Source organism: Gymnodraco acuticeps, unplaced genomic scaffold, assembly GCF_902827175.1.
Source record: "Gymnodraco acuticeps unplaced genomic scaffold, fGymAcu1.1, whole genome shotgun sequence".
Taxonomy (NCBI): domain Eukaryota; kingdom Metazoa; phylum Chordata; class Actinopteri; order Perciformes; family Bathydraconidae; genus Gymnodraco; species Gymnodraco acuticeps.
Window position 1 is genome coordinate 178,660 of NW_022990266.1, and position 23,511 is coordinate 202,170.

At 43.0% G+C, this 23,511-nt stretch overlaps 1 protein-coding gene across 1 annotated transcript in view; it reads left to right on the plus strand.

Moving 5' to 3' along the window:
• plxnb1b (plexin b1b) overlaps nucleotides 1–23,354 on the plus strand; it is a 134,983-nt gene extending 111,629 nt beyond the window's left edge. The window contains 18 exon segments of the mRNA XM_034220733.1: nucleotides 5,246–5,425; nucleotides 5,530–5,678; nucleotides 6,623–6,723; nucleotides 7,342–7,559; nucleotides 7,640–7,818; nucleotides 8,080–8,146; nucleotides 12,454–12,600; nucleotides 14,985–15,150; nucleotides 15,953–16,056; nucleotides 16,147–16,231; nucleotides 18,505–18,533; nucleotides 18,535–18,672; nucleotides 19,134–19,294; nucleotides 19,388–19,535; nucleotides 19,759–19,823; nucleotides 20,349–20,424; nucleotides 20,500–20,574; nucleotides 21,176–23,354. Of these exon segments, the coding sequence (XP_034076624.1) occupies nucleotides 5,246–5,425; nucleotides 5,530–5,678; nucleotides 6,623–6,723; nucleotides 7,342–7,559; nucleotides 7,640–7,818; nucleotides 8,080–8,146; nucleotides 12,454–12,600; nucleotides 14,985–15,150; nucleotides 15,953–16,056; nucleotides 16,147–16,231; nucleotides 18,505–18,533; nucleotides 18,535–18,672; nucleotides 19,134–19,294; nucleotides 19,388–19,535; nucleotides 19,759–19,823; nucleotides 20,349–20,424; nucleotides 20,500–20,574; nucleotides 21,176–21,280 (2,193 nt within the window). The 3' untranslated portion in view covers nucleotides 21,281–23,354.
• The last annotated feature ends 157 nt before the right edge of the window (nucleotides 23,355–23,511 follow it).

A 23,511-nucleotide genomic window follows, 5' to 3' on the forward strand; every position in this document is an offset into this window, starting at 1 on the left:
TGACCTTTATTATGGGTAGGAAAGTTAACATGTTGTGTGATACTAAGACAGTCGAGGAGTGAGATGAAGTTATTGGCAAAAACACTGGATGGGTCGTCAATGTGGATGTTAAAGTCTCCAGTGAGGATAACAGTGGGGGACATTGCACATACAGATGTTAATAATGAGGAAAATTCAGTGAGAAAAACAGCAGAGGGTTTTGGTGGTCTGTAGATGGTGACAATAATGATGGGTTTGGGCCTGAGAGTTTAACAGCTAGACATTCAAAGGAAGAGTGATGGGGGACAGTGACAGCAGTGACTTTGATGTCCTTACGGCAGAGTCCTGCACGGGTCTGATTTTCAAGACCCGCTCCCGCCCCGCACCCGCGACGTGCAATACCGAACCCGCCCCGCTACCCGCACATATTGCCAATTAGTTCCGCAACCCGACCCGACCCGTCGGCACAAGATCCGCAACCCGACCCGAACCCGCATAGCCTATGAGCAGTGAAAACGTGCAATTATTAACACACGCAGTTTCATATTTGTCTCAGAAAGCGTGGGATGTTAGTTATTTTCTCCATCTAGGATGAAACCAAAAGCCTCCCAGACGTTGGATTTCGCTCTTGAGGAAGTGTTATTTAAAATGCTGTATTCTCCGCTAGAGAGCTTCACCTCAGCCATTTCGAATGTGGCGCGCACAGCAGCAGATTGATGCGCTGCAGAGGTTATGATTATGCGCGGTCCCGCGGGGGAGAGGTCTGAGGATTTTAAACATTAAACTAATTTATTATTATTTTAATATATTTATTATGCAATACCCGCGACCCGACCCGCATCATCTTTGTTTTACCCAGAACCGAACCCGGAAAAAAGCGTTTGAAAAAATACCACCCGCGAATCACCTTTTTTGCGGGTCACCCGTCGGGTACCCGCGGGTACCCGACGGTACCCGCGGTACCCGACCCGATGCAGGACTCTGCCTTACGGTAGAGCGAGGCGAGACCACCCCCTCTCCCGGTGTTGCGGGGTTTACACATATAGGCAAAGCCCGGTGGAACGGCTTCATTTAACTGGGAGAAGTCATTAGGCTGTTGCCAAGTCTCGGTGAGGCATAAAAAGTCGAGCTTTCTGTCCACAATGAGCCCAGACACCAGCAGGGCCTTATTGGTGAGAGATCTTACATTGAAAATAGCTAATTTCAAGTAATCAAATGGCGTATTGGTGGCTGCTTTGGGCAGTGGGGATAACAGTGTGATTGACAGTGCAGGTGACAGTGCGAGGGGGGCGGGGCTTAGTGGACCAGAAGGAGCGAATGTTTGTGTTATTGTTGTGTTGTGTGTCCAGCGAGTTTCGACCAGATCCACGATGGACATATCTTGGTCGTTTGAGGAGAATGTCACGGTGGGCAAGCAGAACTGTGGGGGTCTTGAAGTTTGATCTGAGACGCAGTAGTTCCGTTGCAGAGTGTTTCAGCGGCAGGGAGGCGCTCGTGGCGGTGTAGAGTAGAGCGATCCATATGAAGAGTTTGACAGTCTGCATGATGTGAAAAGGTGGGGAAATAGTATACTCAGCAGTTTGATGATCCGGTTTATGATCAGGAGGCTACAACTCCCGCTTGGTAGAGGAGGAGCAGCGAATCGGCTGCATCCAGTGGTCACAACTAACGCCAGCTAGCTTGACGGCTAGCTTGACAGCTGTGGTGGCGGCGGTCCAATTTGGCTGACAGGCTGCTGGGATCCAATGGGTCCGGTAGAATCCACACAGAAATGCAGTCAACAGAAGATACAGGGTTGAACGTTTGAAGATGAGATCCAACACAGAAAACTAAAATTTAAACTCAGATTGAGAAGCGGCGAACAAGCAGCGCCAGCGTCCTCTCCCTCTGAATCCCTCTGAATAATGGTTAACGGTCCAGCCCTCAACAGCTCTAAGTCAATTATGGGTTGTCATCATATGCCGTTTCCATCCCTCGCCATCAAGTTAGTTCAAAAGTTTGCAGTTCAAATATTCTGCTGCTTTTCCAAGCCTTTGTAATTTATTTTCTTCTCTCATCACACATTCAAGCCCCCAGTGTTCATGTATAATTAATCTAAATTCTTCACTTTCTTCTTGCACATTACATTTCAGCATAGCAGTTTAGCGTCAGCTTTTCAGCAAAAAGCATTCCCACTAGCAATTTCTTCAGGAATTGCATTCTCTAGTTTTTATTTGCTTTTACTCAGATCTGCTCTGTTTGTTACTGTGTCCAACCAAGTCTCGCTAAATGAGAAGTCTCGCTAAATGAGAAGTCTCGCTAAATGAGAAGTCTCGCTAAATGAGAAGTCTCGTTAAATGAGAAGTCTCGTTACGTAATCACTCGGCACTTGGCCTTTTTCACATTGTGGAAATCAGTAAAATATTCAGCTATGAAATGTAAAATCTTTATGATAACACTAAGCTTTCTATACTCCAACTGTCGCTCTGTATTAAACTGTCTCCTTAAAAAAAGGTCACATGACGCAACAACAAACAGAGCAGTTCAAGCGAGGAGTGAGAGATACAGGTGTTATTTCTCTGTAAGGTCCATAGTGTTGACACTGAACACTAGGGCGGTGGTGGCGAAGTCCATAGGGACTTGGCTTGGCAACTGGAAGGTCACCAGTTCAAGTCCCGGAAAGACCAAGTGCTACCGAAAGCCACCCCGAAACTTACATTTCCCGGGAAATCTGATTTGTCAACGGGGGGGGGAGGTGAGGGAGGCGCTCGTGAATTGTTGTTACGGAATCAGAGGGGTTTTAGGTTGCCATAAGGCTGTTGATGGTCTTATTGTAGGCTACATCCATTGGTTGGTATTGTGGCACATTTGTAACGCTGTGCCAACTTGGGCAAGCACGCAGGCAAACTTGAGGAGCGCACACAGGGTGGAGAGGTGGAGTGAGGGAGAGAGAGAGAGAGAGATATTGAGGGAAGTAGGGATGGGTATCGTCTGAAATGTATCGATTCCGGTTCTTATCGATTCCGGTTCTTATCGATTCCAAAATTGTAAAAGAAAGAGGTCAAAGGTTTAGATAACAGAAATATCTTTATTCTTTTAAGCTTTAACTGACATTTTTACGAATAAAAAATGTACATGCAATACAAATTACATTACATTGCATTTAGCTGACGCTTTTATCCAAATCGACTTACAATAAGTCAGGGCTCGACATTATAAATGGCCCGCTGGCCCGGAAGCACTATTTAGACACCCCGGGCCAGCATAACGTACTTTGCACTTGCCCGCTCGGGCTACTAAAAATATTTCTTTAAAAAAAATTGTCCTCTGGTATTGGTATTTTGACCAGCGCGAGCAGGCTCCCGTGAGCGGGAGCGCGCTCCTTCACTACAGACTATCGCGCCACCTAACCATTCGCCAAAATGTTTTTAATACCAGCAGTAGCCGGGCAAAAAACAATCTTCAAATAAAAGAAAGTCACCGGAGGAGTTAAAGGAGAGTGACAGGGAGCATGAGAAGAAGAGGGAGAGAAAGTTTCAGCCAGCTTGATCGATGGAGTTGGCTTCTAGTGGTGCAGTGACGCATCCTAAAACCCTTTTATAATCTATCGATTAGATTTATGATTCGAACATTATAAAAGTAGGGTAGACATGTGGAGATTATCCAGCTGAACAAAACGTGCATTTATCAAACAGGTTTGTTTTCCACAGACCTTATTTCCAGCTATTTTCCAAAACCCTGTGGAGAAATCCCATTGCTTTTTGTCGAGGGAACCAGCAGCTTACTTACTGGTTTTAGGACGCGTCACTGCACCACTCTATATGATGCCAATATAAACAAGGTCTTCTGTCGGCTCTGTACATCAATGCCGACCTATGCTGACAAGTAAGTGAAGAGTAGACAATATAAAGGTATTGGCGAAATGTCCCAGCAGTATAGGATAATGAAGGTTCTAATCAAATCAATTACATAGCCATATGTCTAACTCCTAATGACAGGAAGGCAGAAAGTGCATTATACAAATAATAATACTCATAATAATAGCAGACATTTTTTAACAATGACCACAATATCATTATTTTTAATAAACCAAATATGAACAATTGAGGAAAATGAGGAAGAACTGATGATTGAAATGTTGTAGTACAAGTAGTAATGTAGTTGGTGCATAAATTAGGCTACTATTGCAACAAATGTGTTAATTTTCTTTATTATTGGCCCGGAGGGCCAGTGGCATTTTACCCTTAATGTCTACCCCTGTAAGTACATTCGACCAGGAAGACACAACCTTGAAGAAAACAGAATCATTTAAGTACATCAGGTTTCATAGAGCTAAACATTTCAAGTGCTACTCAACTGGCTTTAGATAAGCCAGTCCTTTGTTAGTATATAAGTGCTTTGTTAGTAATTATATCGCTCGAAGTGGAGTCGAAAGAGATGAGTTTTCAGTCTGCGCCGGAAGATGTGCAAGCTATCTGCTGTCCTGATGTCAATGGGGAGCTTATTCCACCATTCCGCAAATGTATTGCACAATATCTGTGCTTTATTTTAGCTGAGCTATGCCTGTGGCAAGCTATTAACAGGCATTGCACTGTGCCTTGTCTTTTTCTTTTTTAGTGTAGTGGAGCCTCACTTCAGAGCGTTTACCGCGACCCATCTTTGGTGTTATTAAGTGACTGAGCTTGTGAACTGTCTATGGGAGGGCGGGGGAGCCTCGCTGCGGGGCAACTGTGGACCTCTGTTGCCTGTCAGCGCAACTTACATGATGCCGTTTAAAAAAATGAAGGGCGGTGACGGCCGTCAGCGAACCAAGCCGGCCGTCAACGACCTGCCGACGACCCGCTGACGACCGGCCGTTCTGTGATTCTCCAGAACACACAGATGGCCAGTCCGCCCCTGGTTATCCTGTATTCCACCGGGTCACCGCAGCGCAGACGGACCCAGTGGAATACAGGTTCTACCGCGTTTAGGAACCGTTAAGCAGACCCAAAATTGTGTATTTTGTATGGGTACCCGGTACCCGGCATTTTCTTATCGGTTCTCATCTGGAACCGAGTTTCGGTTCCCAACCCTAATAATAAACAGTGCTATGTTTTATTGTGGTTGTACAAAACAGAAGTAAATACAAATATAATAAAAACTATGTCAATTAAAACCATAGTCTACATTAAAATATAACACCACTATTAACAATTTAAAAATTGGAGCAGCCTGAACATTTTGAAGAAGAGTTTTAGGGGAAAGTTCTGAAAGCTAAACTGTAGGTTCCTTCTGCATGTGTTCTCAGGGGGAGAACCTGGACCTGGCCGTCACTAAGGACGAGCTGGAGGTTATGGTGGGGGAGGGTGTGTGTGCTGTGAAGACCCTGACCAGAAACCACCTGTACTGCGAGCCCCCCCCTCAGCAGCCTCCACCAGGACCCAACGGCAAGAAGAGGGAGGGCTCTGACAATCTGCCTGAGTTCACAGTGAGTGTGTGCTTTCACTTTGAAAACACAGGAAACCATTCAGATCTTTAACCCTCAAGCGGGTCCGACTGTATAAGCTGACTGTGTGTGCGTGTGTGTTTCAGGTCCGAATGGGCAACCTGAACTTCTCCCTGGGTAAGGTTCAGTATGACACCCTCAGCCTGGCCACCTTCCCCCTGGAGGCTCAGATTGGAGTCGGGGTGGGGGCTTCAATCGTAGCCCTCATCGTCCTCATCATCGTGCTCATCTACAGGTCAGTTGGGGGGTGTTATGTTTCTGTGCAGTACAGAAATATAAAAAAATCCATGTTCTGATCACCGTATAATTCAGTTAGAGGGACTCAATCCATCAAGTTCCTACTTAGTCCGCAAGGATTTCTTATTTCTGACTGGAGTTCCATAATATTCAAAACCTTTTGGTCCGGGACCCGCTTGATGACTTAATAGTTAATGCTATAACCCTGCATTAAATAAGTAAAACGGGGTTACAGGGTCAAAACGTTTTGGCCATTCACACTGAAGGCTCCGTTACGGCACTATTATCTGATGTAAAAAAAAACAGAAGAAAAGCAGACAGAAACATAACCTTAGCATACCTAATATATACAAAGCCCTACAAACATGTTGGCATTTATTAAATTATACTCTGCAACTATGTAATCTGTCATGCCCACATGACAAATGTCTTTTACATAGCAGTTGTACACCAGTCATACCAGGTGGGACTAAAGCTCCTTACACACCAAACTGACACCAAAGAATCCCAAAGAACACGTCCCGACGGAACGTCGCCTCACGTCTCCTGCGTCTTGGCCTTGTTTCGGCATGGCCGTAAAGACACAACGGTGCAGTACACACCAATCTGAATAGGGCGACACGACGCTCATCGACAGCCCGACATCTATCGATGCCGAAAATTGGCTCGGTGTGTAAGGACCTTTAGTAGATGGAAGATCAGACTTTTAAACATTCCACCTTCACCTTCATGTGTTGGAAAACCTGTGTAGGGTCATCTCTGTAACCCCAATCCTCCAGTGTTTCCATTCTGACCCAGCATGACCCCCAGATTAACCCTGATCCTTACCGGTTGGGTCAAATTACTTGACTCAACTTTTTCACAATCACTCTGGATTTCCACTAATCCAGTGTGAAACTGGTTTACATGTCCTCTCTCCCTGTCTCTGCTGCTGCCTGTCAGGAGGAAGAGTAAGCAGGCGCTGAGAGACTACAAGAAGGTGCAGATCCAGCTGGAGAACCTGGAGACCAGCGTGAGAGACCGCTGCAAGAAAGAGTTCACAGGTAAGAGAGCAATCACATGACGGAGTAGAGAGCAGGACAGAGGAAGCAGAGGGAAGAGCCAGAGATGGAAGAAGAAGAAGAAGAAGGTTTATTGAAGTTGTGGAGGCCAACAGATCCACTTTGTCTTCACTCTGTCCTCATGAGATGGTGTCATCACATCACACCTCCATAAACATGTTCCTCACAGCCCACATGGCTGCTGCACAGGAGTTTAATTTAAGCCTGCAACCCCTGTCAATAAGCCAGCTCCTCCCTCCACACCTGGATGTAATGTAATATAATGGGGGTTTTTTATTTAAAAAAAAATAAACTGTACAGTTAAGGTACAAGAAAACAAAGTTTGTTTAAACAGAAGTGCAGCAAGTGCATAGCTTATTTTACAATATTTATATAATAGAGTTTTACAATGAATGCCTCAAATCTTGGCAAAATAACTAATAAGGTTACAACTTATAAATGAATGCAAAGAAATAACTTCAAGTCTCAAGGTAAAAATGTAACAGTCATGTACCGGGACTGAAATATTTATACGATAAAGTAAAGATATATTATATAAAATGTTGTATATATTATAATATGATATAATAGTAGAAGCTCATATCTCCCCCCCTGCCTCAGACCTGATGACGGAGATGATGGACATGTCCAGTGACCTGGTGGGCTCCGGCATCCCGTTCCTGGACTACCGGAGGTACGCTGAGCGGATCTTCTTCCCCGGCCACCGGGAGTCCCCTCTGAGGCGGGACCTGGACGTGCAGGAGTGTCGGAGGCAGACGGTAGAGCAGGGCCTGGTGCAGCTGTCCAACCTGCTCAACAGCAAGCTCTTCCTCACCAAGGTAGTCCTCGCCGCCAGCGGGAGGTGCAGAAAGCACTTCCTTTGAGCAGAGGGATGATTTCCCACTCTTCTCTTCCTCAGTTCATCCACACTCTGGAGAGCCAGCGGACCTTCTCCCCCAGAGACCGGGCCTACGTGGCCTCGCTGCTGACCGTGTCGCTGCACGGCAAGCTGGAGTACTTCACCGACATCCTGAAAACTCTGCTCAACGACCTGGTTGAGCAGTACGTGGCCAAGAACCCCAAACTGATGCTACGGCGGTAAGAGGGGGAGGAGTGAGGGGGTTAAAGGTGTTCACAGATATTTTAAATATTTAGAATTTTGTTTTATTGTTTTATGTCCTATATATATTATGTAAGGAGCTTGGGACTTAAGCTGTTGCCGTATCTACACTGTAGCATCTGTGCATATGCCAATAAAGCCTTTGAACTTTGAAGCTTGAGATGTCTGGCAGGGATTCTCAGTGTGTGTTCTCAGTGTGTGTTCTCAGTGTGTGTTCTCTCTGTGTGTTCTCTCTGCAGGACGGAGACGGTGGTGGAGAAGCTGCTCACCAACTGGATGTCCATCTGCCTCTATGCTTTCCTCAGGGTCAGTCATCACATCTATTCCCGCTACAACTAAACAACTAAAAGCAATGTCAGTCAAAAGAGTTCAAGTAAAAGTCCTCAATATTTTACTTAAGTAAAAGTACAAAAGTATTGGCACCAAAATATACTTAAAGTACTAAAAGTAAAGTATTCCTTATGCGTCATGGCCCACTTTAGGATTGTATATATATTGAGCTCAACACTAGGCACAGCCCCACCTAGTGTCAGCAAAAAGTATTAAAAATAATGATTACAAAAAAATATATATATATAAAATATATTTTAAGATCATGTTTAATCATCTGATTCGTCTGTACATTGCTGTTTTAGTCTGTGTTCTTCTAATTAGTGTCTACTAGGAATGGGAATTTGAAAGCAAATGTATATTCGAATATTCGACCCCCCAAAAAACGGTTAACCGGTTAACCGAATTGTACATATTAGGGGTGTAACGGTTCACAAACATTTCGGTTCGGTACGTACCTCGGTTTTTTGGTCACGGTTCGGTTCGGTACGTTTTCGGTACAGCAGCATTTTTTTTCACAAAACAAAACATATATATATATTTTTTTATTATTATTATTAAACTGTGAATAATGTATTCACTCAAATAAATACAAAATATAATAAAATAAACATTAAGGTGCAGCATTTCGATGAACTGAAATAATCTGTATTTGAACTTTACTGTACTACTACCGACTAGTACTCACAAAACATAAACTATTAGTTTTGGGTTTTTAATTATTATTAAACTGTGAATATTCACTCAAATAAATACAAAATATAATAAAATGAACATTAAGGTGCAGCATGTCGATGAACTGAAATAATCTGTATTTGAACTGAACTGTACTAGTACCTAAGCAGCCAGCTTGACATTATGACTTGCTTGTCATTGTATTTTCATGTTGTTTAAAGAAAGATGAACTTGTCCACATTGCTTGCCGAAAGGGCAGATCTGCTGGCACTAACAATGTCTCCTGCTGTGGAGAACACCCTCTCTAGGGACAGAGGTAGCACAGCCAGGTAGCGCTTTGCTAACATGGCAACATAAGGATATGTGGCGTTTGTAATAGCTTTGGCTCGGTCTGAACTCTCTGCGAGTGGTGGAGGCTTAAATGCTAGCGGGAGTTGGGTTTGCACTTCAGTCATTTTTTCTTTTGGTACCGGTGATATTCACGTTCGGGTGATGCCTTTTCAAGAGTGTGCAAGTTTGATGTATTGCCAGCCGCGTAACCAATTTTAGTTGAACAATGCCGACAAACAGCTTTGGTTCAGTCCACCTGTCTTTGTCCGTCATCCTTGTTCGTAACTGCAAAACCAAAATGTTCCCAAACCGGAGACTTCAATGATGCTGGAGGATTTTCGAGCTCAACTTCAGCTCAGTTCCTCAAATTACTGACTACATTTGAACGCATCCCTCTGACCAGCTCTCATAGTATGCCTCTCATCCAATGAAATGACTTGCTCGCTCTATGACGCGTTGAACCCAATGTGAGCAAATTACTCTGAATGCTGCGACGCAGCACCTGAGATTACTTCCAAAAAGTTATTCACGTTCTCAATTTTTTACGTTTAACGTTATATTCGTTCGGTACACTTCGGTACACACCTGTACCGAACCGAAGGGCCCGTACCGAATAATTTCGGTACGGGTATGTGTACCGTTACACCCCTAGTACATATCCTATAAAAAAAAAAAAAATTGGGTAAAAAAAAAATTAAAAAATGTTTTCAATAACTTTTGGAAATAAATACATACATGTTCAAATAAGTATAGAAACCAAGTCGAATTTGTCAAATGTATTGAACTGGTGATCACAGTTTGACAGCTATAGGCCTACAGCTTTCATGTGCGGAGGCGATTCACAATCAGGCCAGCTGTAGAGAAGACCCTCTCAGCTGGAACGGAGGTTGCGGGTATAGCAAGGTATAGCATGTATATATAAGTTTAATTTGACATAGTTTGACCTCTACACCGCATTCACTAACCTGGTCGAAATATTTCCACACATTACTCCTTTTTGTTGCCATGTCTGTTGTGTAGGACTCTTCTTGGAGTGTAAATAATTACCGGACTATGACTGGTAAAATATGTTGAATACCGGCAAAACTAAATCTCTCCAGTCAAAATGTCTATGTACTTTGCCGCGACACACGGTTGCCAAGCAGCGCTTATTGTTGTTTAGGCTGGCCATGTGTCGCGAGTGTTGACAGGGGGCGGGGGAGCACGCTCATGAACTGTTAGCACCGGAACCTCGCAACGGCTGTGGAGCGCATTTGCGCCACATTTGGGCCTAAGATGAGGTTTAAGTCTGCGTGATCTGCGTGTAGGGAGGGGCAGCAGCCATATCATTGGCTAGAACTAGCTAGATCTGATGGATTTGGACATAAACACGAGTGAAGTATAACCGGACACGAGAGAGAGAGAGAGATCAGCACCTGCAGCTCTGCCCGCTGTGAGGGACCGGTGAGCGGAGCAAAACACACCTTTAGACGTCACACATTTAGCTATGGCACTGTCGTATATATATACATTGAATTATTCAATTTGATACTATGTAATCAACTTAGGCATCCCTCCCAAAAATAAAAAATTAATAACTCATATTCGAATACCTGAATAATTTTGAATATTCGATTAATCGTTCCCATCCCTAGTGTCTACAGTGTGCCTATTGAGCTGTTTAGAGCCATGTGGGACAAAACCTGATCATGCCCCTCCCTCTCACTGTCTAAGTGAACGGTGACTGTAAAAGCTACACTGCGCATGCTCAGAGTATTGTCCTATTTAATGTGTGTGGCAACAAAATAATGACCATAGGGGCATAGAGCTGCCAACCCCACCATACGTCATCTCACATCATTCAGAGCTGATTGGCTGTAAGTACGTGCGCCGCGAAAAGTGTGGTGTGTGAAGAGGAGGAGAGAGACGCGTCCTAAAACCAGGAAGTAAGCTGCGCATGGCTTCCCTCGACAAAAAAAGCAATGAGATTTCTCCATAGGATTTTAGAAAATAGCTCAAAATAAGATCTGTGGGAAACGTACCTGTTAGATAAATGCACGTTTTGTTCAGCCGGATAATATCCACATGTCTACCCTACTTTTATCATTTTCGAATCATAAATCCATCATTTAGATTTATGATAGACTTTTTAAACTACAAGAACATAAGGAGGACTTTTACAAAAAAGTAATAGAGATTTTTGTCCAGAAGGATAGGCAAATGGACTTCATCTTCAAGTCAAGGTAAGACCACCATTTTATTGAAAATGGGATCTTACTAAGAAAGAACAATTCAATATTTAAATGATACAATTAAAACATTTGGGTATCCTTCTGTTGAACTGTCTGTTTAAAATTAATTGAAGCATCAGACTAAAAAAGCTTTTGAAAATAATATTAGATTTAGGTCAAAATATAATATTTGTAAACCTGAAGAGTCAGTGCCAGTGCCTCACCAGCCATGAACCTCACTGCAGAAGCTTATAGACATCTAAGTTTTTTGTGCCCCACCACTTTTGTACATATAGAAACGCCACTGGATACAGATACAAAAAAAAATAAAACAAACACCTCAAACACCATCTGTTCACTCAGGCCTTTGGCCTCAACTAATATGCGGTACCCAGCAACCTGTTCCTGTTTTGTTTTCTTCAGCCTATGTATCTGTATGATTATTATTACTTTTTTTTTTTTTTTTTTTTACTTCCCATTGTAAAGCGTCCTTGGGTTTCGTGAAAGGCGCTATAGAAATTGAAATTATTATTAATATTATTACTTCACTTTGCTTTGCATAATGGGTAATATATGAAATAAATGAATGTATCCCTCTAGCGATGTATCTGTGTTGCTTTTTAAAAGGAAAATGAATTTGCGACCCAAATAAATGACTTCTATATAGTGCCACGGGAACATTTCTGATGAGTCTCTGTCCACCAATATCTAGTAAGTAGTCAATTCATTTCTGGTGAAAATCACACTCGGAATACTTAATTTATCTTGAGGGAAATCACAGTTGCTCTTTTTTTAATGAAATGTAATAAAATATTTAAAACGAGATGTGTGTGTGTGTGTGGGGGTGGGTGTGGGTGGGTGTGTGTGGGTGGGGCTAAGTGGATAGAGTGCTGGAATTGAAATCAGGGGATAGCAAGTTCGAGTCCCACTGCAGTCAGCATGTCGTTGTGTCCCTGAGACACTTCTCAGACAAATTGCTCCTGTGGGGATTGTCCAAAGTACCGAATGTATGTAAGTCGCTTTGGATAAAAGCGTCTAACAAGTGACATGTCATGTGTGTGTGTGCAGGACTCAGCGGGGGAGTCTCTCTACATGCTGTTCAGGGCCATAAAGCACCAGGTGGACAAAGGGCCGGTGGACGCTGTGACCGGGAAGGCCAAGTACACTCTGAACGACAACCGGTTGCTGAGGGAGGACGTGGAGTACAAGACCCTGGTGAGGAGAGCTTTTCTTTGAATCATTTTACTTTTACTGAATGAGTAGGGGTTTGAATTCACGACATTCAACAAGAACAAACATTTCCTTTCCTCCAAAAACAAAAATAGAATAAAATGATGTACATACATAAAAGATATATATGAAACACTAATAATAAATACATGAATTAGGGATGTTCCGATCGCCAATTTTGGGGCCGATCGCCGGAATCAGTATCGGCCGATCCGATCGAGTGGGCGGAGCCTATGGGGATCTTCCATTTAAAGTGATGATTAAAACTCAGTTAATGGGGCTCATTCGCTGGCGCTTCCACAAACAACAACCAACACCAGGCACGTGCACACATAGACATCAAAGTGGGCTTGAGCCCCTGCCCTTTTTTCTTCCTCCAGAGAAAGTGCCCTTTTTCCCCCCCTTTTTTAAATTTTTATAAATGAATATATATCTACTGCTGTTTGCGCACAGTTTCCCTTTCCAAAAATATATTGATTGAATAGAAAATATCAGGTCGGGAGATTAGACTGTGAAGTTCCATAGCTCTCCCTCCCCCCACGTCTCTTGCACAGTGGTGTGGACATCAGCAGTCCCTTCAGACAGACAGGTAGCAGCACCTCCCACTTTACTGTCCCATGTTATGCCGGCTTTTCTTGTCTTATTTTGAAGGTGAGTGGTGATGAACAAATGACTAAACTGCCAGTGCCTCGAGTTTACAGCTAATTGGCAAAAAGACAATAACAAATAGTTAACTAAGGTAGGCTACTAGCTAATGGATAAGTTAGCTCAAGCAATTTATCAGGGCATACAGGCTAATGTACTTAAGGGGAGACACTTAAAGTGAATACAGCAAAATGTGTATCTAATAACGTCATCACAATCGCCACATTGATATGCAAATTAGGCGTTAACTAGGCCTAATTAAAATGCGCACATTTGCATGCAGTTACCAAGGCATTGCAGGTGAAAAGGATTAAACAAAAAAACACATCCCCTCACAACTTCTCCAGATAGTTACTTACGTCAAGTCAGTATTTCCCCCTGAAATGTTAAGTTTAAATGCAGATTAGCTTTAAATATATAGATGAATTCAGACATGGTAGTAAAACGAACACCATTTATGTGTTTCTTGGAAGTTTTATTTCCATTAGAGTGAAAGAAAACATGAAGTACATGAAAAAACGATATTTTTGCCTGTAATGTCCTTAAACAGAAACTTCATAATTTTGATTGTTGGCTGCTCATTTAATAACTAATAATTGTACTAGTTTGTTGTCTGCTCTTGTGCGTAGTGAATACTAAAGAAGACCATTGTCTCTGTGTTAGCTGATTATTTTGTAGTATTCTGTTGAGTATTAAACAATTGCGTGAGTGTGAGGGTATTAAAATAAATTGGTCAGTAAGTCAGAGATGTGCAACTATATTTAACTTTTTGTATTACATTTTTTTAAATAAATGATTATGGGAAGTGCCCTTTTTCTCACTTGAGCACCCGCCCCCCAAAATATCTGTGCACGTCCCTGACCAACATAATTATTACATTCAAATGAAGTACATTATTCAAGTTTACATTAACTTTGGATAATAACATGGGAGAAATGAGCGGAAGCGCTCTCTTTCGCCCCCCCCCTCCCTCCTGACAGCCTGTCAGTATCGTCTCATGCAGCTCACTGATCCAGTAATGAGTGACCCGACAGTGAAGAATAAATATATGTATAACTAGTTTAGCTAGTTCCAGAGGTAGATACAATAGCTAAGTGTGTTAGGTCTAACTCTTAGTGTGTGTGTGTTGCTCCGCTCACCGGTCCGTCACAGCGGGCGGAGCTGCAGGATTTCTGCTTCACACACGTTGCATGCCGCTATTTTACTGTCTTTTTCGGACACCTTAAAATAATGCCAGACCGGAGAAGCCATTTTGGCGAGCTTGTTTTGCCGCACACAGAGAAAAGTGTCATGTATTTTACGCCATGCGATCGGCTCTCGCGATCTGCATTTTTAGAGAGCACCGATCGATCGGTAGAGAGTGAGTATCGGCCGATATCGATCGGCGGCCGATCGATCGGAGCATCCCTAACATGAATTAAAGAACAACAAGGGTAAAATGGGTGTCTGATTAAAAGATATTGCATTCCCACTCATACTTGCAAGACAGACAGACACTGATTTATTTTAGATGTGTTTTTTTGGGCTCTACTCATCTACAGAGTTTCGTAACTTGTGCTCCATATTTAGATTTTGTTTCCTTATTACTGTCTTCTGACATTGTTCTTTATAAGTTCAAATACTATGATTCTTTACACTTCTTAGTATTTAGATATATCCAGCATGACCTTCAGGAAAGTGTGTTGTTCCCTGTTTCCCCCCCTCACCCTTTGCCCCCCCCCCAGACTCTGAACGTCCTGGTGCAGGGTGGAGCAGAGAACGAGAGCCAGCCGCTGCCCTCCAAAGTGCTGGATTGTGACACCATCACCCAGGTGAAGGAGAAGCTGCTGGACCAGGTCTACAAGGGCACCTCCTTCTCCCACCGGCCCCACGCAGACTCCCTGGACCTGGGTGAGGATCACACACACACACACACACACACACACACACACACACACACACACACACACACACACACTCACACACACACTCACTCACTCACTCACTCACTCACTCACTCACTCACTCACTCACTCACTGGGCTTTTGTTAGATCTGTTGAACTGTGGTGCCCCCTACTGTCAGACAACAATAATACCACAAACAACAGCATAAAAAGAACCATAATTTACCAAAGCAGCAGCTGCAATAAATAAGGGAACTGAAGTGCCTAATCCTGAGTTCCATATGAGGTCCGGGGAGGGACACACATTTCCAAAAGGCACACACGGAGATGTTGTTTTGTTCTGCTCATTAATATGATGATAAATCAAGCAATAAACTTCAGTTGAGTTGTATATCCAAAATCCAAATATCACTATTGTGATCAGGCAATCGTCAAAAATAAGGTGACAAAATTAATGCTTAAAACAACGTGCCACATAATGTGATCACTATAGAACAATGTGTCAAATAATGTGATAGTAAAACTGTAGGCCTTCCACCTTCCAACCCTAAAACACACAACTTTCTCATCCATGTAAGGCCTCCCCCCCACAGGTGGAGGCTGATGTCATTCATTCACAAAAAGTGCCCGTTACATAAACATAATCATACCAGTGACCTACCAGTTCCAAAACTAATATTTCATAAATATTGCTGTTACTCAAGTATATCTGAAAGATGCGTTCATAATGGACCAAGAGCTGTTAATAACTCCTATAGGAGATGTGTTGCACATATATTATATTCAGTAAGTATTATCTCTATTTCAGAGTGGCGCTCTGGAGTGGCCGGTCATCTCATCCTGTCAGACGAGGACCTGACGTCAGTGGTGCAGGGGAACTGGAAGCGCCTGAACACCCTGCAGCACTACAAGGTGAGCGTGCACACTTCACTAAAACACTGCAAGTTATAAAGGGCCCTGCGGTCTAATGATGCTGACTGTACATGTGGTGTTGTTCATCAGGTCCCAGACGGATCCACAGTGGCGCTGGTCCCTCGCAACAGCAAACACATTCACCATGACAACCACGACTACGTGGCTGGAGAGAGTGAGTGAACCTGAGAACATGTTGTGGGATGATAAGTGCAGGTTCTCCTCATGGTGATCCAACACCCTTCATTTGCTTCATATAAGCTCCTAACTCACCTCCTCTGTTTGACTGCAGCAGTACACACCTGTCATGGGTTGATTCCCAGTCGTCTCGTCTTCTAAACGATACACAGTGAAATTACAGTTATTTTTCTGAAACAAGTATTTTTGTAATACAATTTTCACTGAGATTCTTTTATTTATTTTTTTAATGGAATCATTTTAGAATCACATTTTGGTTTGGTTGATTTTAGAAAAGGCGGCTGTGGCTCAGGGGGAAATTTGAGGGTCAGCGGTTTGAACCCCAGCCCAAGCTATCAAATTATTTTAAAGTCCTTTGACAAGATACTTAACCGCAAACTGCTCCTTTAGGTCTGTGGCATTGAAGTGTATATTAGGTCGCATTCACACCAGCCTTTTATAGTCTGGTTGAATCGAACCCTGGTGCGTTTAGCCGCTTGGTGCGGTTTGTTTGGGTCGGTGTGAACGCAGTCCGAGACCTCTGAAGTGAACTAAACAACCGGACTCTGGTCCGCTAAAATAGGTGGTCTCGGGGAGCGCTTGCTAGTGAACTCTGGAGCGGTTCATCGCTAGAGATGGGTACCGAGCCCCGGTATTAAACGGTCCCCGGGGCTGAATTATTAAAGACCGTGGTATCGTTAAGCTCCGACGTTATCAGTCTTTTTATCGGTACTGGAGACATGTAAAAAATATGTCATGTATTATTACTACACAAACATTACATTGCAGTTTTAGTAACGCCAACTCTGTTTCTAATATTTCAAAAAGACTGCAAAATGCGTCTATGATTATTTTTTGTATTTTCGATCTTTCCAATCCAGACGAGAGATCTCTCTCTCCCCCGTCTGTGTGCGAGGGGGCGTGGCAGTTTACACACACGCAGCTGCTCCATGCAGCAACACACACACACGGAGGAGATGGCGGAGAGAACGCGCTCCGAGGTGTGGTTAAACTTTAGCCGTCTCGATGTCGACAATGCTCGTTACCAAAAGCACAATAAGAGTTTAGCATGTAAGGGCGGTAACACGAGCAATTTGTCTAAACATTTATCAAAAGTGCTCCACATTCAGACGGAGGAATGCACCGGGTTCGACCGTCTTTCTAGCAGCTCTGTAGCCCCATCCACGAGTAACGTTTCCACGTCAGGTGTTATGTATGCTAGCAGCAACACACAGAGTTAACTCCATTATACAAGCATGGGTTAATGATTAGAGGAAACTGAGTTATTTAGTTTGTTAAAGTTTCAGCTATTCTGTTTACAGTTCTGTCATCAGATTATTTAATATGATTTGTTAAAACGTTGTTTTTTCTTTTAATGTGAAATATTATTTATTTTATTTAAATAAAAAGCAATGTTAGTTTTGTTCACAATTTGTTAGTTAGTTTACCAAATTGTTTTCTCTCCAAAAGAACCGATAAGAGTAATGTTAAAGGACCGGACCGATAAGTGGTAACGATAAAAGTAGTAGTACCGTTAAAACCTTTACGATACCCATCCCTAGTCATCGCTGGTGTGAACGCAGTCCGCACCAAAACATAGGAAGCGTAGTATTTACGTGTCACAAGAACGCGGGTGTCTTCAAAATCGTTAGCGAAAGAGTGAAGCAGAATGAAGAGTTGAACAGTGTCCTGTAAAGTAAAAACAACTATCAAACTAAAAACTATACATAAAAGTAAGAACACAGTCGTCGGTGAAACCTCCTGACTGCAGAACGTCTCTCATTATATGTGTTATAATGTTTTTGAACGCACGTTGTCTGATTATATAATCATATGCGCGGGCCGCTAGCGTCTGTTGATCTCCAGATTAACAGCAGCATGAGAATAACCTGCCGAAAGTGCCGATGCTCCATGGCGGAGGCTCCGGTAGAAATTGCCGGGATTTGCGTTTTACCCCCTTAATGTCTGACCAATGGGTGAACAGCATTTCCGTGCACATGACTTGTGTTTAAAGTGTATAGTCCGTTTGAGTTTTGCCCGTGTGAACACAAACCGAACCTTCTGAGAAATGAAACAATGTGACAAACTGTGGTCTGGTGCGCACCAGAGAGCGGACTATCAGGTGTGAACGCAGCCTCAGTGAAATGTGAAGGAGTGTGCACAATGACAATGCTGATCTTTCTGTTTATGTTAATGTGAAGGAGAAACAGGGCACGGTCCCCGGTCAGTGAACTGTAATAATGTAAGCTTTCCAAACATGTTCGTGTGCAGAGACCCCGATGCTGGAGGATGCAGATGAGGGGGGGGGTGCGGCTGTGGCACCTGGTGAAGGCCAGCGAGGAGCCCGAGCTGCCCAAACACCGGAGAGGAAGTCTGAGGGAGAGAGAGAGGGCCAAGGCCATCCCTGAGATCTACCTCACCCGCCTGCTCTCCATGAAGGTACACACACACACACACACACACACACACACACACACACACACACACACACACACACACTGACTAGATATATTGATCTGTTTGCATTTCACAATAAATATATTACTACAATAATAAAGTACATATTATATTAACATGTAACTCCTGCATTTACTTGTTCGCTTCGAACATTTGGCTTATTTATTGTATGTATAGTTTACTTCATCTGCATTACTTGCACATAGGTCTTGTGACATAATCTGCACCATTTTTTTTTTTTATCCAGTTTCTTCTTGCACAATTTGTATTGTTTAAAAGAAAAGCCTGGGACTTAATATGTGCACACAATGCACAACGTTTTCATGTGCAAAATAAAAAATACATTCACGTATAAATCCTGCAACATGAACCCACTGCAGGTACACAGTGAAAGCAGTAACAAACAAACGTCCTCCTCCCCCCCCCCCCCTCTCGCTCTCCAGGGGACGCTGCAGAAGTTTGTGGACGACCTGTTCACAGTGATCCTCAGCACCAGCCGCCCTGTCCCGCTGGCCGTCAAATACTTCTTCGACCTGCTGGACGACCAGGCGGCCAAACACGGCATCTCCGACCCGGAGACCATACACATCTGGAAGACCAACAGGTACAGTCGAGACACACACACACACACACAATGAACTCAAAGCCCTTCAGAGGTGCTGGAGCCAGGTGTCTGATGTCTCCTCTTCCTCTCCAGTCTGCCTCTGCGTTTCTGGATCAACATTGTGAAGAACCCTCAGTTCATCTTTGACGTGCAGGCCTCGGACCACGTGGACGCCGTGCTGTCCGTCATCTCTCAGACCTTCATGGACTCCTGCACCATCGCCGAGCACAAGCTGGGCCGGGTGAGCAGAGCTTCATGAGCTTAGATTGAACACACTTTCATCCTATATGGGCTCTTATTTTCAATAGCTGTTTCGGGGGCAGTCTAGTTTGAAACGTATTTACTTTTTCACAAGAGACTGAAGATGAAAAACAAGAGCGCACTTTAACAGGGGGAACAGTTACAGCTGTAAATGCTCCCCCCCTCCCCCCTTTGTGTTCTCATCTCCTTGTCCTTCTGAGCAGGACTCTCCCATCAACAAGCTGCTGTATGCCAGAGACATCCCCCGCTACAAGCAAATGGTAGAAAGGTGAGTTCATGTTGAATGAATGATGACGCTCAACACTAACACTGGCTAACTAACGGGTTAGTTTAGGCATAAAAGATCAACTTTACTATCAATATGTATAGTAAAAAAAAGATAATGCCGCTTGCTTGTTGATGAGTATGGTGATGTAAGGGATGATTATGGTGAGACATGATAGCCTGTTGGCTGTCACAAAATGAAAATGGCAGGTTATGGCTAATAATAGGAGTTAGAGCAAATGTTACCTGATGAGTTAAATGTTTGATTACATAGTATGGCAAAAAGTAACTTTCACAATTCCAACAAATACCCTTTAGGCTCATTAAAACATAGTGTTAAACGGTTCCTTGAACAATATGACTTACATTCGATCCATGTTGCAATGTTATTGTCTAATATTAATGCTCTGTAATAAAACAAAATAAATGTTATGAAGTATAAAATACTGTTGGTTACAGGTGGGGTTTGCATTTGAAGATATCTTTTAACTTTTGTATTCTTTTTTAATTGTAACTGCTGTTATTGAAGGTACTATGCGGACATCAGGCAGACCATCTCAGCCAGTGACCAGGAGATGAACTCTGCTCTGGCTGAACTGTCTCGGGTACGTGCACAGAATACACACACACACACACACACACACACACAGGACACGTGACCTAATTGCTTTGTGTTTCAGAACTACTCTGGGGAGCTAAACTACCTGGTGGCCCTGCACGAGCTGTACAAGTACATCAACAAATACTACGACCAGGTGTGTACCCTCAGTGTGACTCAGCAGTTTATCAGTTGTATGGTTTGTGTTTACACTCTACGCTGAATGAAATACCTGAACAGTAGATGAGGAGCTGGTAGTTTGTTCTTCTTTTGCAGAATATGTTTAATGTCTTCAATCAGGTTTATATCTGACTTTGTTAAACATTGTGACACTTTCGTAGACATTACAAAAATAGTTGTTATAATGTGTTGCTGCCTGTTTGACTGTTTATTGGGGCAATTGTTAATGAATATGTTGAACAAGCTGAAACAGTAGGGGATAACAGAGCCTACCCACTGCATAGTAATCTTCCCAAATGTATAAATATTCTTTATTGCATTTCTTTCAGTAATTCTTCTCATAAACGTTCAGATGACTGACATTTAGACTCATTTGTATAGCCCAAAATCACACGTGTCTCAGAAGCCCTTGCCCTCTGAGACTTAGTTAAGATAAGAGAAAACAAACAGAAGGTTCTTTAAAGTAGAAAACACTCTTTTGTGTGCTTCTGAAGGTGTGTGCTTTTGTGTTCTGATGGTGTTTGTCATCTGTGTTCCTCCTCTTCACTCTCCCTCCTCCCATCCTTGCGTGATCTCAGATCATCACGGCGCTGGAGGAGGACCCCACAGCCCAGAAGATGCAGCTGGGCTACAGACTGCAGCAGATCGCTGCCGCCGTGGAGAATAAAGTCACAGACTTGTGACAGAGCAGGCTGATACTGGGAGGGGGGGGGGACCAGACCTACACCCTGCAGCTGGACCTGAGAGCAGGAGAGCCACAGGCAGACTGAAATGAATCCTTCTGTTCAGGAGGAAGTCAAGGAGCACTGAGATTTTGAAAAAACATTTGCTTTGCTAAGGATCAGAAGACTCAGGTTGGAGTTGAAAGCACCTTGTGGTCTGAGCGCTCTGAGGAGGAGCAGAGCGTGGACACTGACAAGAACCCTGGAGTCAATGAGGCCTGCTCTCCTTAACCTAATGAAGAGACATTTGAAAGCGAAACTTCTCTGTGTTTATCTCTAAAGAACACCTGCTGGACTTACACAGCAGCTGATCTGCAGTCAGCTGATCTTCAGGCTGATCACAGCTGTGTGCTAACTGTTGTCCCTCAGAGTGAATTTATGAAGCTGTACCTCTTATGCCTTGTGTGCTTGTCGCTGCTGTATTAGTTATTTCTGTGTGTGCGTGCGTGTCCATTTCACTGCTTGTCAATCTACACTCTGTATTGGCAATTTTCTGTTTTTTAGTACAAAGCATTGATGTAACTGGTTATTTACTTAGATGACTGCAGTATTCACAAAACGATTACCTAAGCTTCCATATTCTTTCTCTGAAATGGACATGTTTTAGAATGAAACCTTGGTCACAACATTGTTTTTACACCCTTCTAATCAAAGAAAACGGCTGAGTCACTGCCACTCTCTACCTCAGCCTGATGTACCTTGCTTTCCTGTGATGCTGTTGACACAACACCAACACTACTACTTAGATTTCAAGCAGCTAAAATGACCAGTATAGCAGTGCAGCATCTGCCGTCTTTGACACAGAGCAACACCAGCTGGAGATTCTCATCAGCCGCAGTACGAACACACACACATTTCTGAAATTGAGATTGGAAATCAGAACCAGCTCATTAGAGCATTTTAAGGTACTTGCTCCCCGACTGAATGTCAGTTTACTCTGTTTTAGTTTCTCGCCTTTATACTTATTCATGTGTCTATAGTGTACAAATCACTGGAATGATGTCAGAGGAAAAGTAAAAGTAATTCCATAAAGAAACTCCATGAAGTGGAATCTTAGTGCACACCACAGTGCTTTATTTTGTTAGTCAGTCATATTTCTTTTAACTGTGTACATTTTAACATTCCTTTTTAAGTTTTAAACAATGTATTAAAATCATGGTTCACCTCTACGCTATGATGATGGTACGTGTTGAGGTTTCTTGGTGTTGACATCATGGCTGGTAAACAGTTCTTGTATTGAACACAAGGTGGCACCGCTTCCTTTGCTGAAGGTCTGTCTGGCATTTAGCTTTGTCAAGTTGATACAAGTTTATATATTGATTATATTACTACTGGTTCAGTAGATATTGCTGATCTTGTCACAGTTCTGTTCAGTTAGAGCACAGAGACCTTTTATACATGAGCAAATGTTTTTCTTATTTAAATGACAGAACGAGGTGGCTTTCAGTAGGGCTGGGTGTGGTTGGACTGCCCTTTAATTTGGGTACCCATTCGGTAATGGTTAGGAATTGCAGATATTAGAGGCTGGGTTCAGTTGAACACAAGGGGAAACCCAAAGAGACAGGAAATCAGACCCTGCGTGGATTTCGAAAGTAATGAGGTGTGGTACCCAGCCCTAGTTAGTCATCAGCGACCAAAACGATGAAAGTGAATGAAGAGTGTTTGTGTATGTCATTCCCGGGTCCAGGCATGTGAGAATGTAGCCTGTAGGTTTATTACTACATGACTTAACATACAGAAACTAATGACTCATGAACGGATGGCTTGTTCTGTCATACACTGTCACTTCAGATAAGACTAAAAGCTCAGTGATAATAAAGTCATTTCAAGAGGAACATTATACCTGTTTAGGCTGTACAAATTTGGCAATGTAGAGCAGGCTCTGCAATGAGCAGTTTTAAGGATGTTTCTTATTGTGTGTGTTAATATCAGTGTACATATTGATTGAAAATGTAACTGTAGTGGTTTAACCTGTTTAATAAGAGATGGTGCACATTCTCACAGATGCTGATGTAATAAAGTATTCTTAAAAGTTGTTGTTTTCCTTCTTCAAAAAAAACCAGGCTCCTCTGTGTACTACTTCATTTAAACAGACCTTTTCACAGTTTATTGCTATTCAGCTGCTACAGGATAAACAAGTAGCCTAGCCTATAATATACGGTGTTGCTTATTCAGGTTAACATATTCGAATG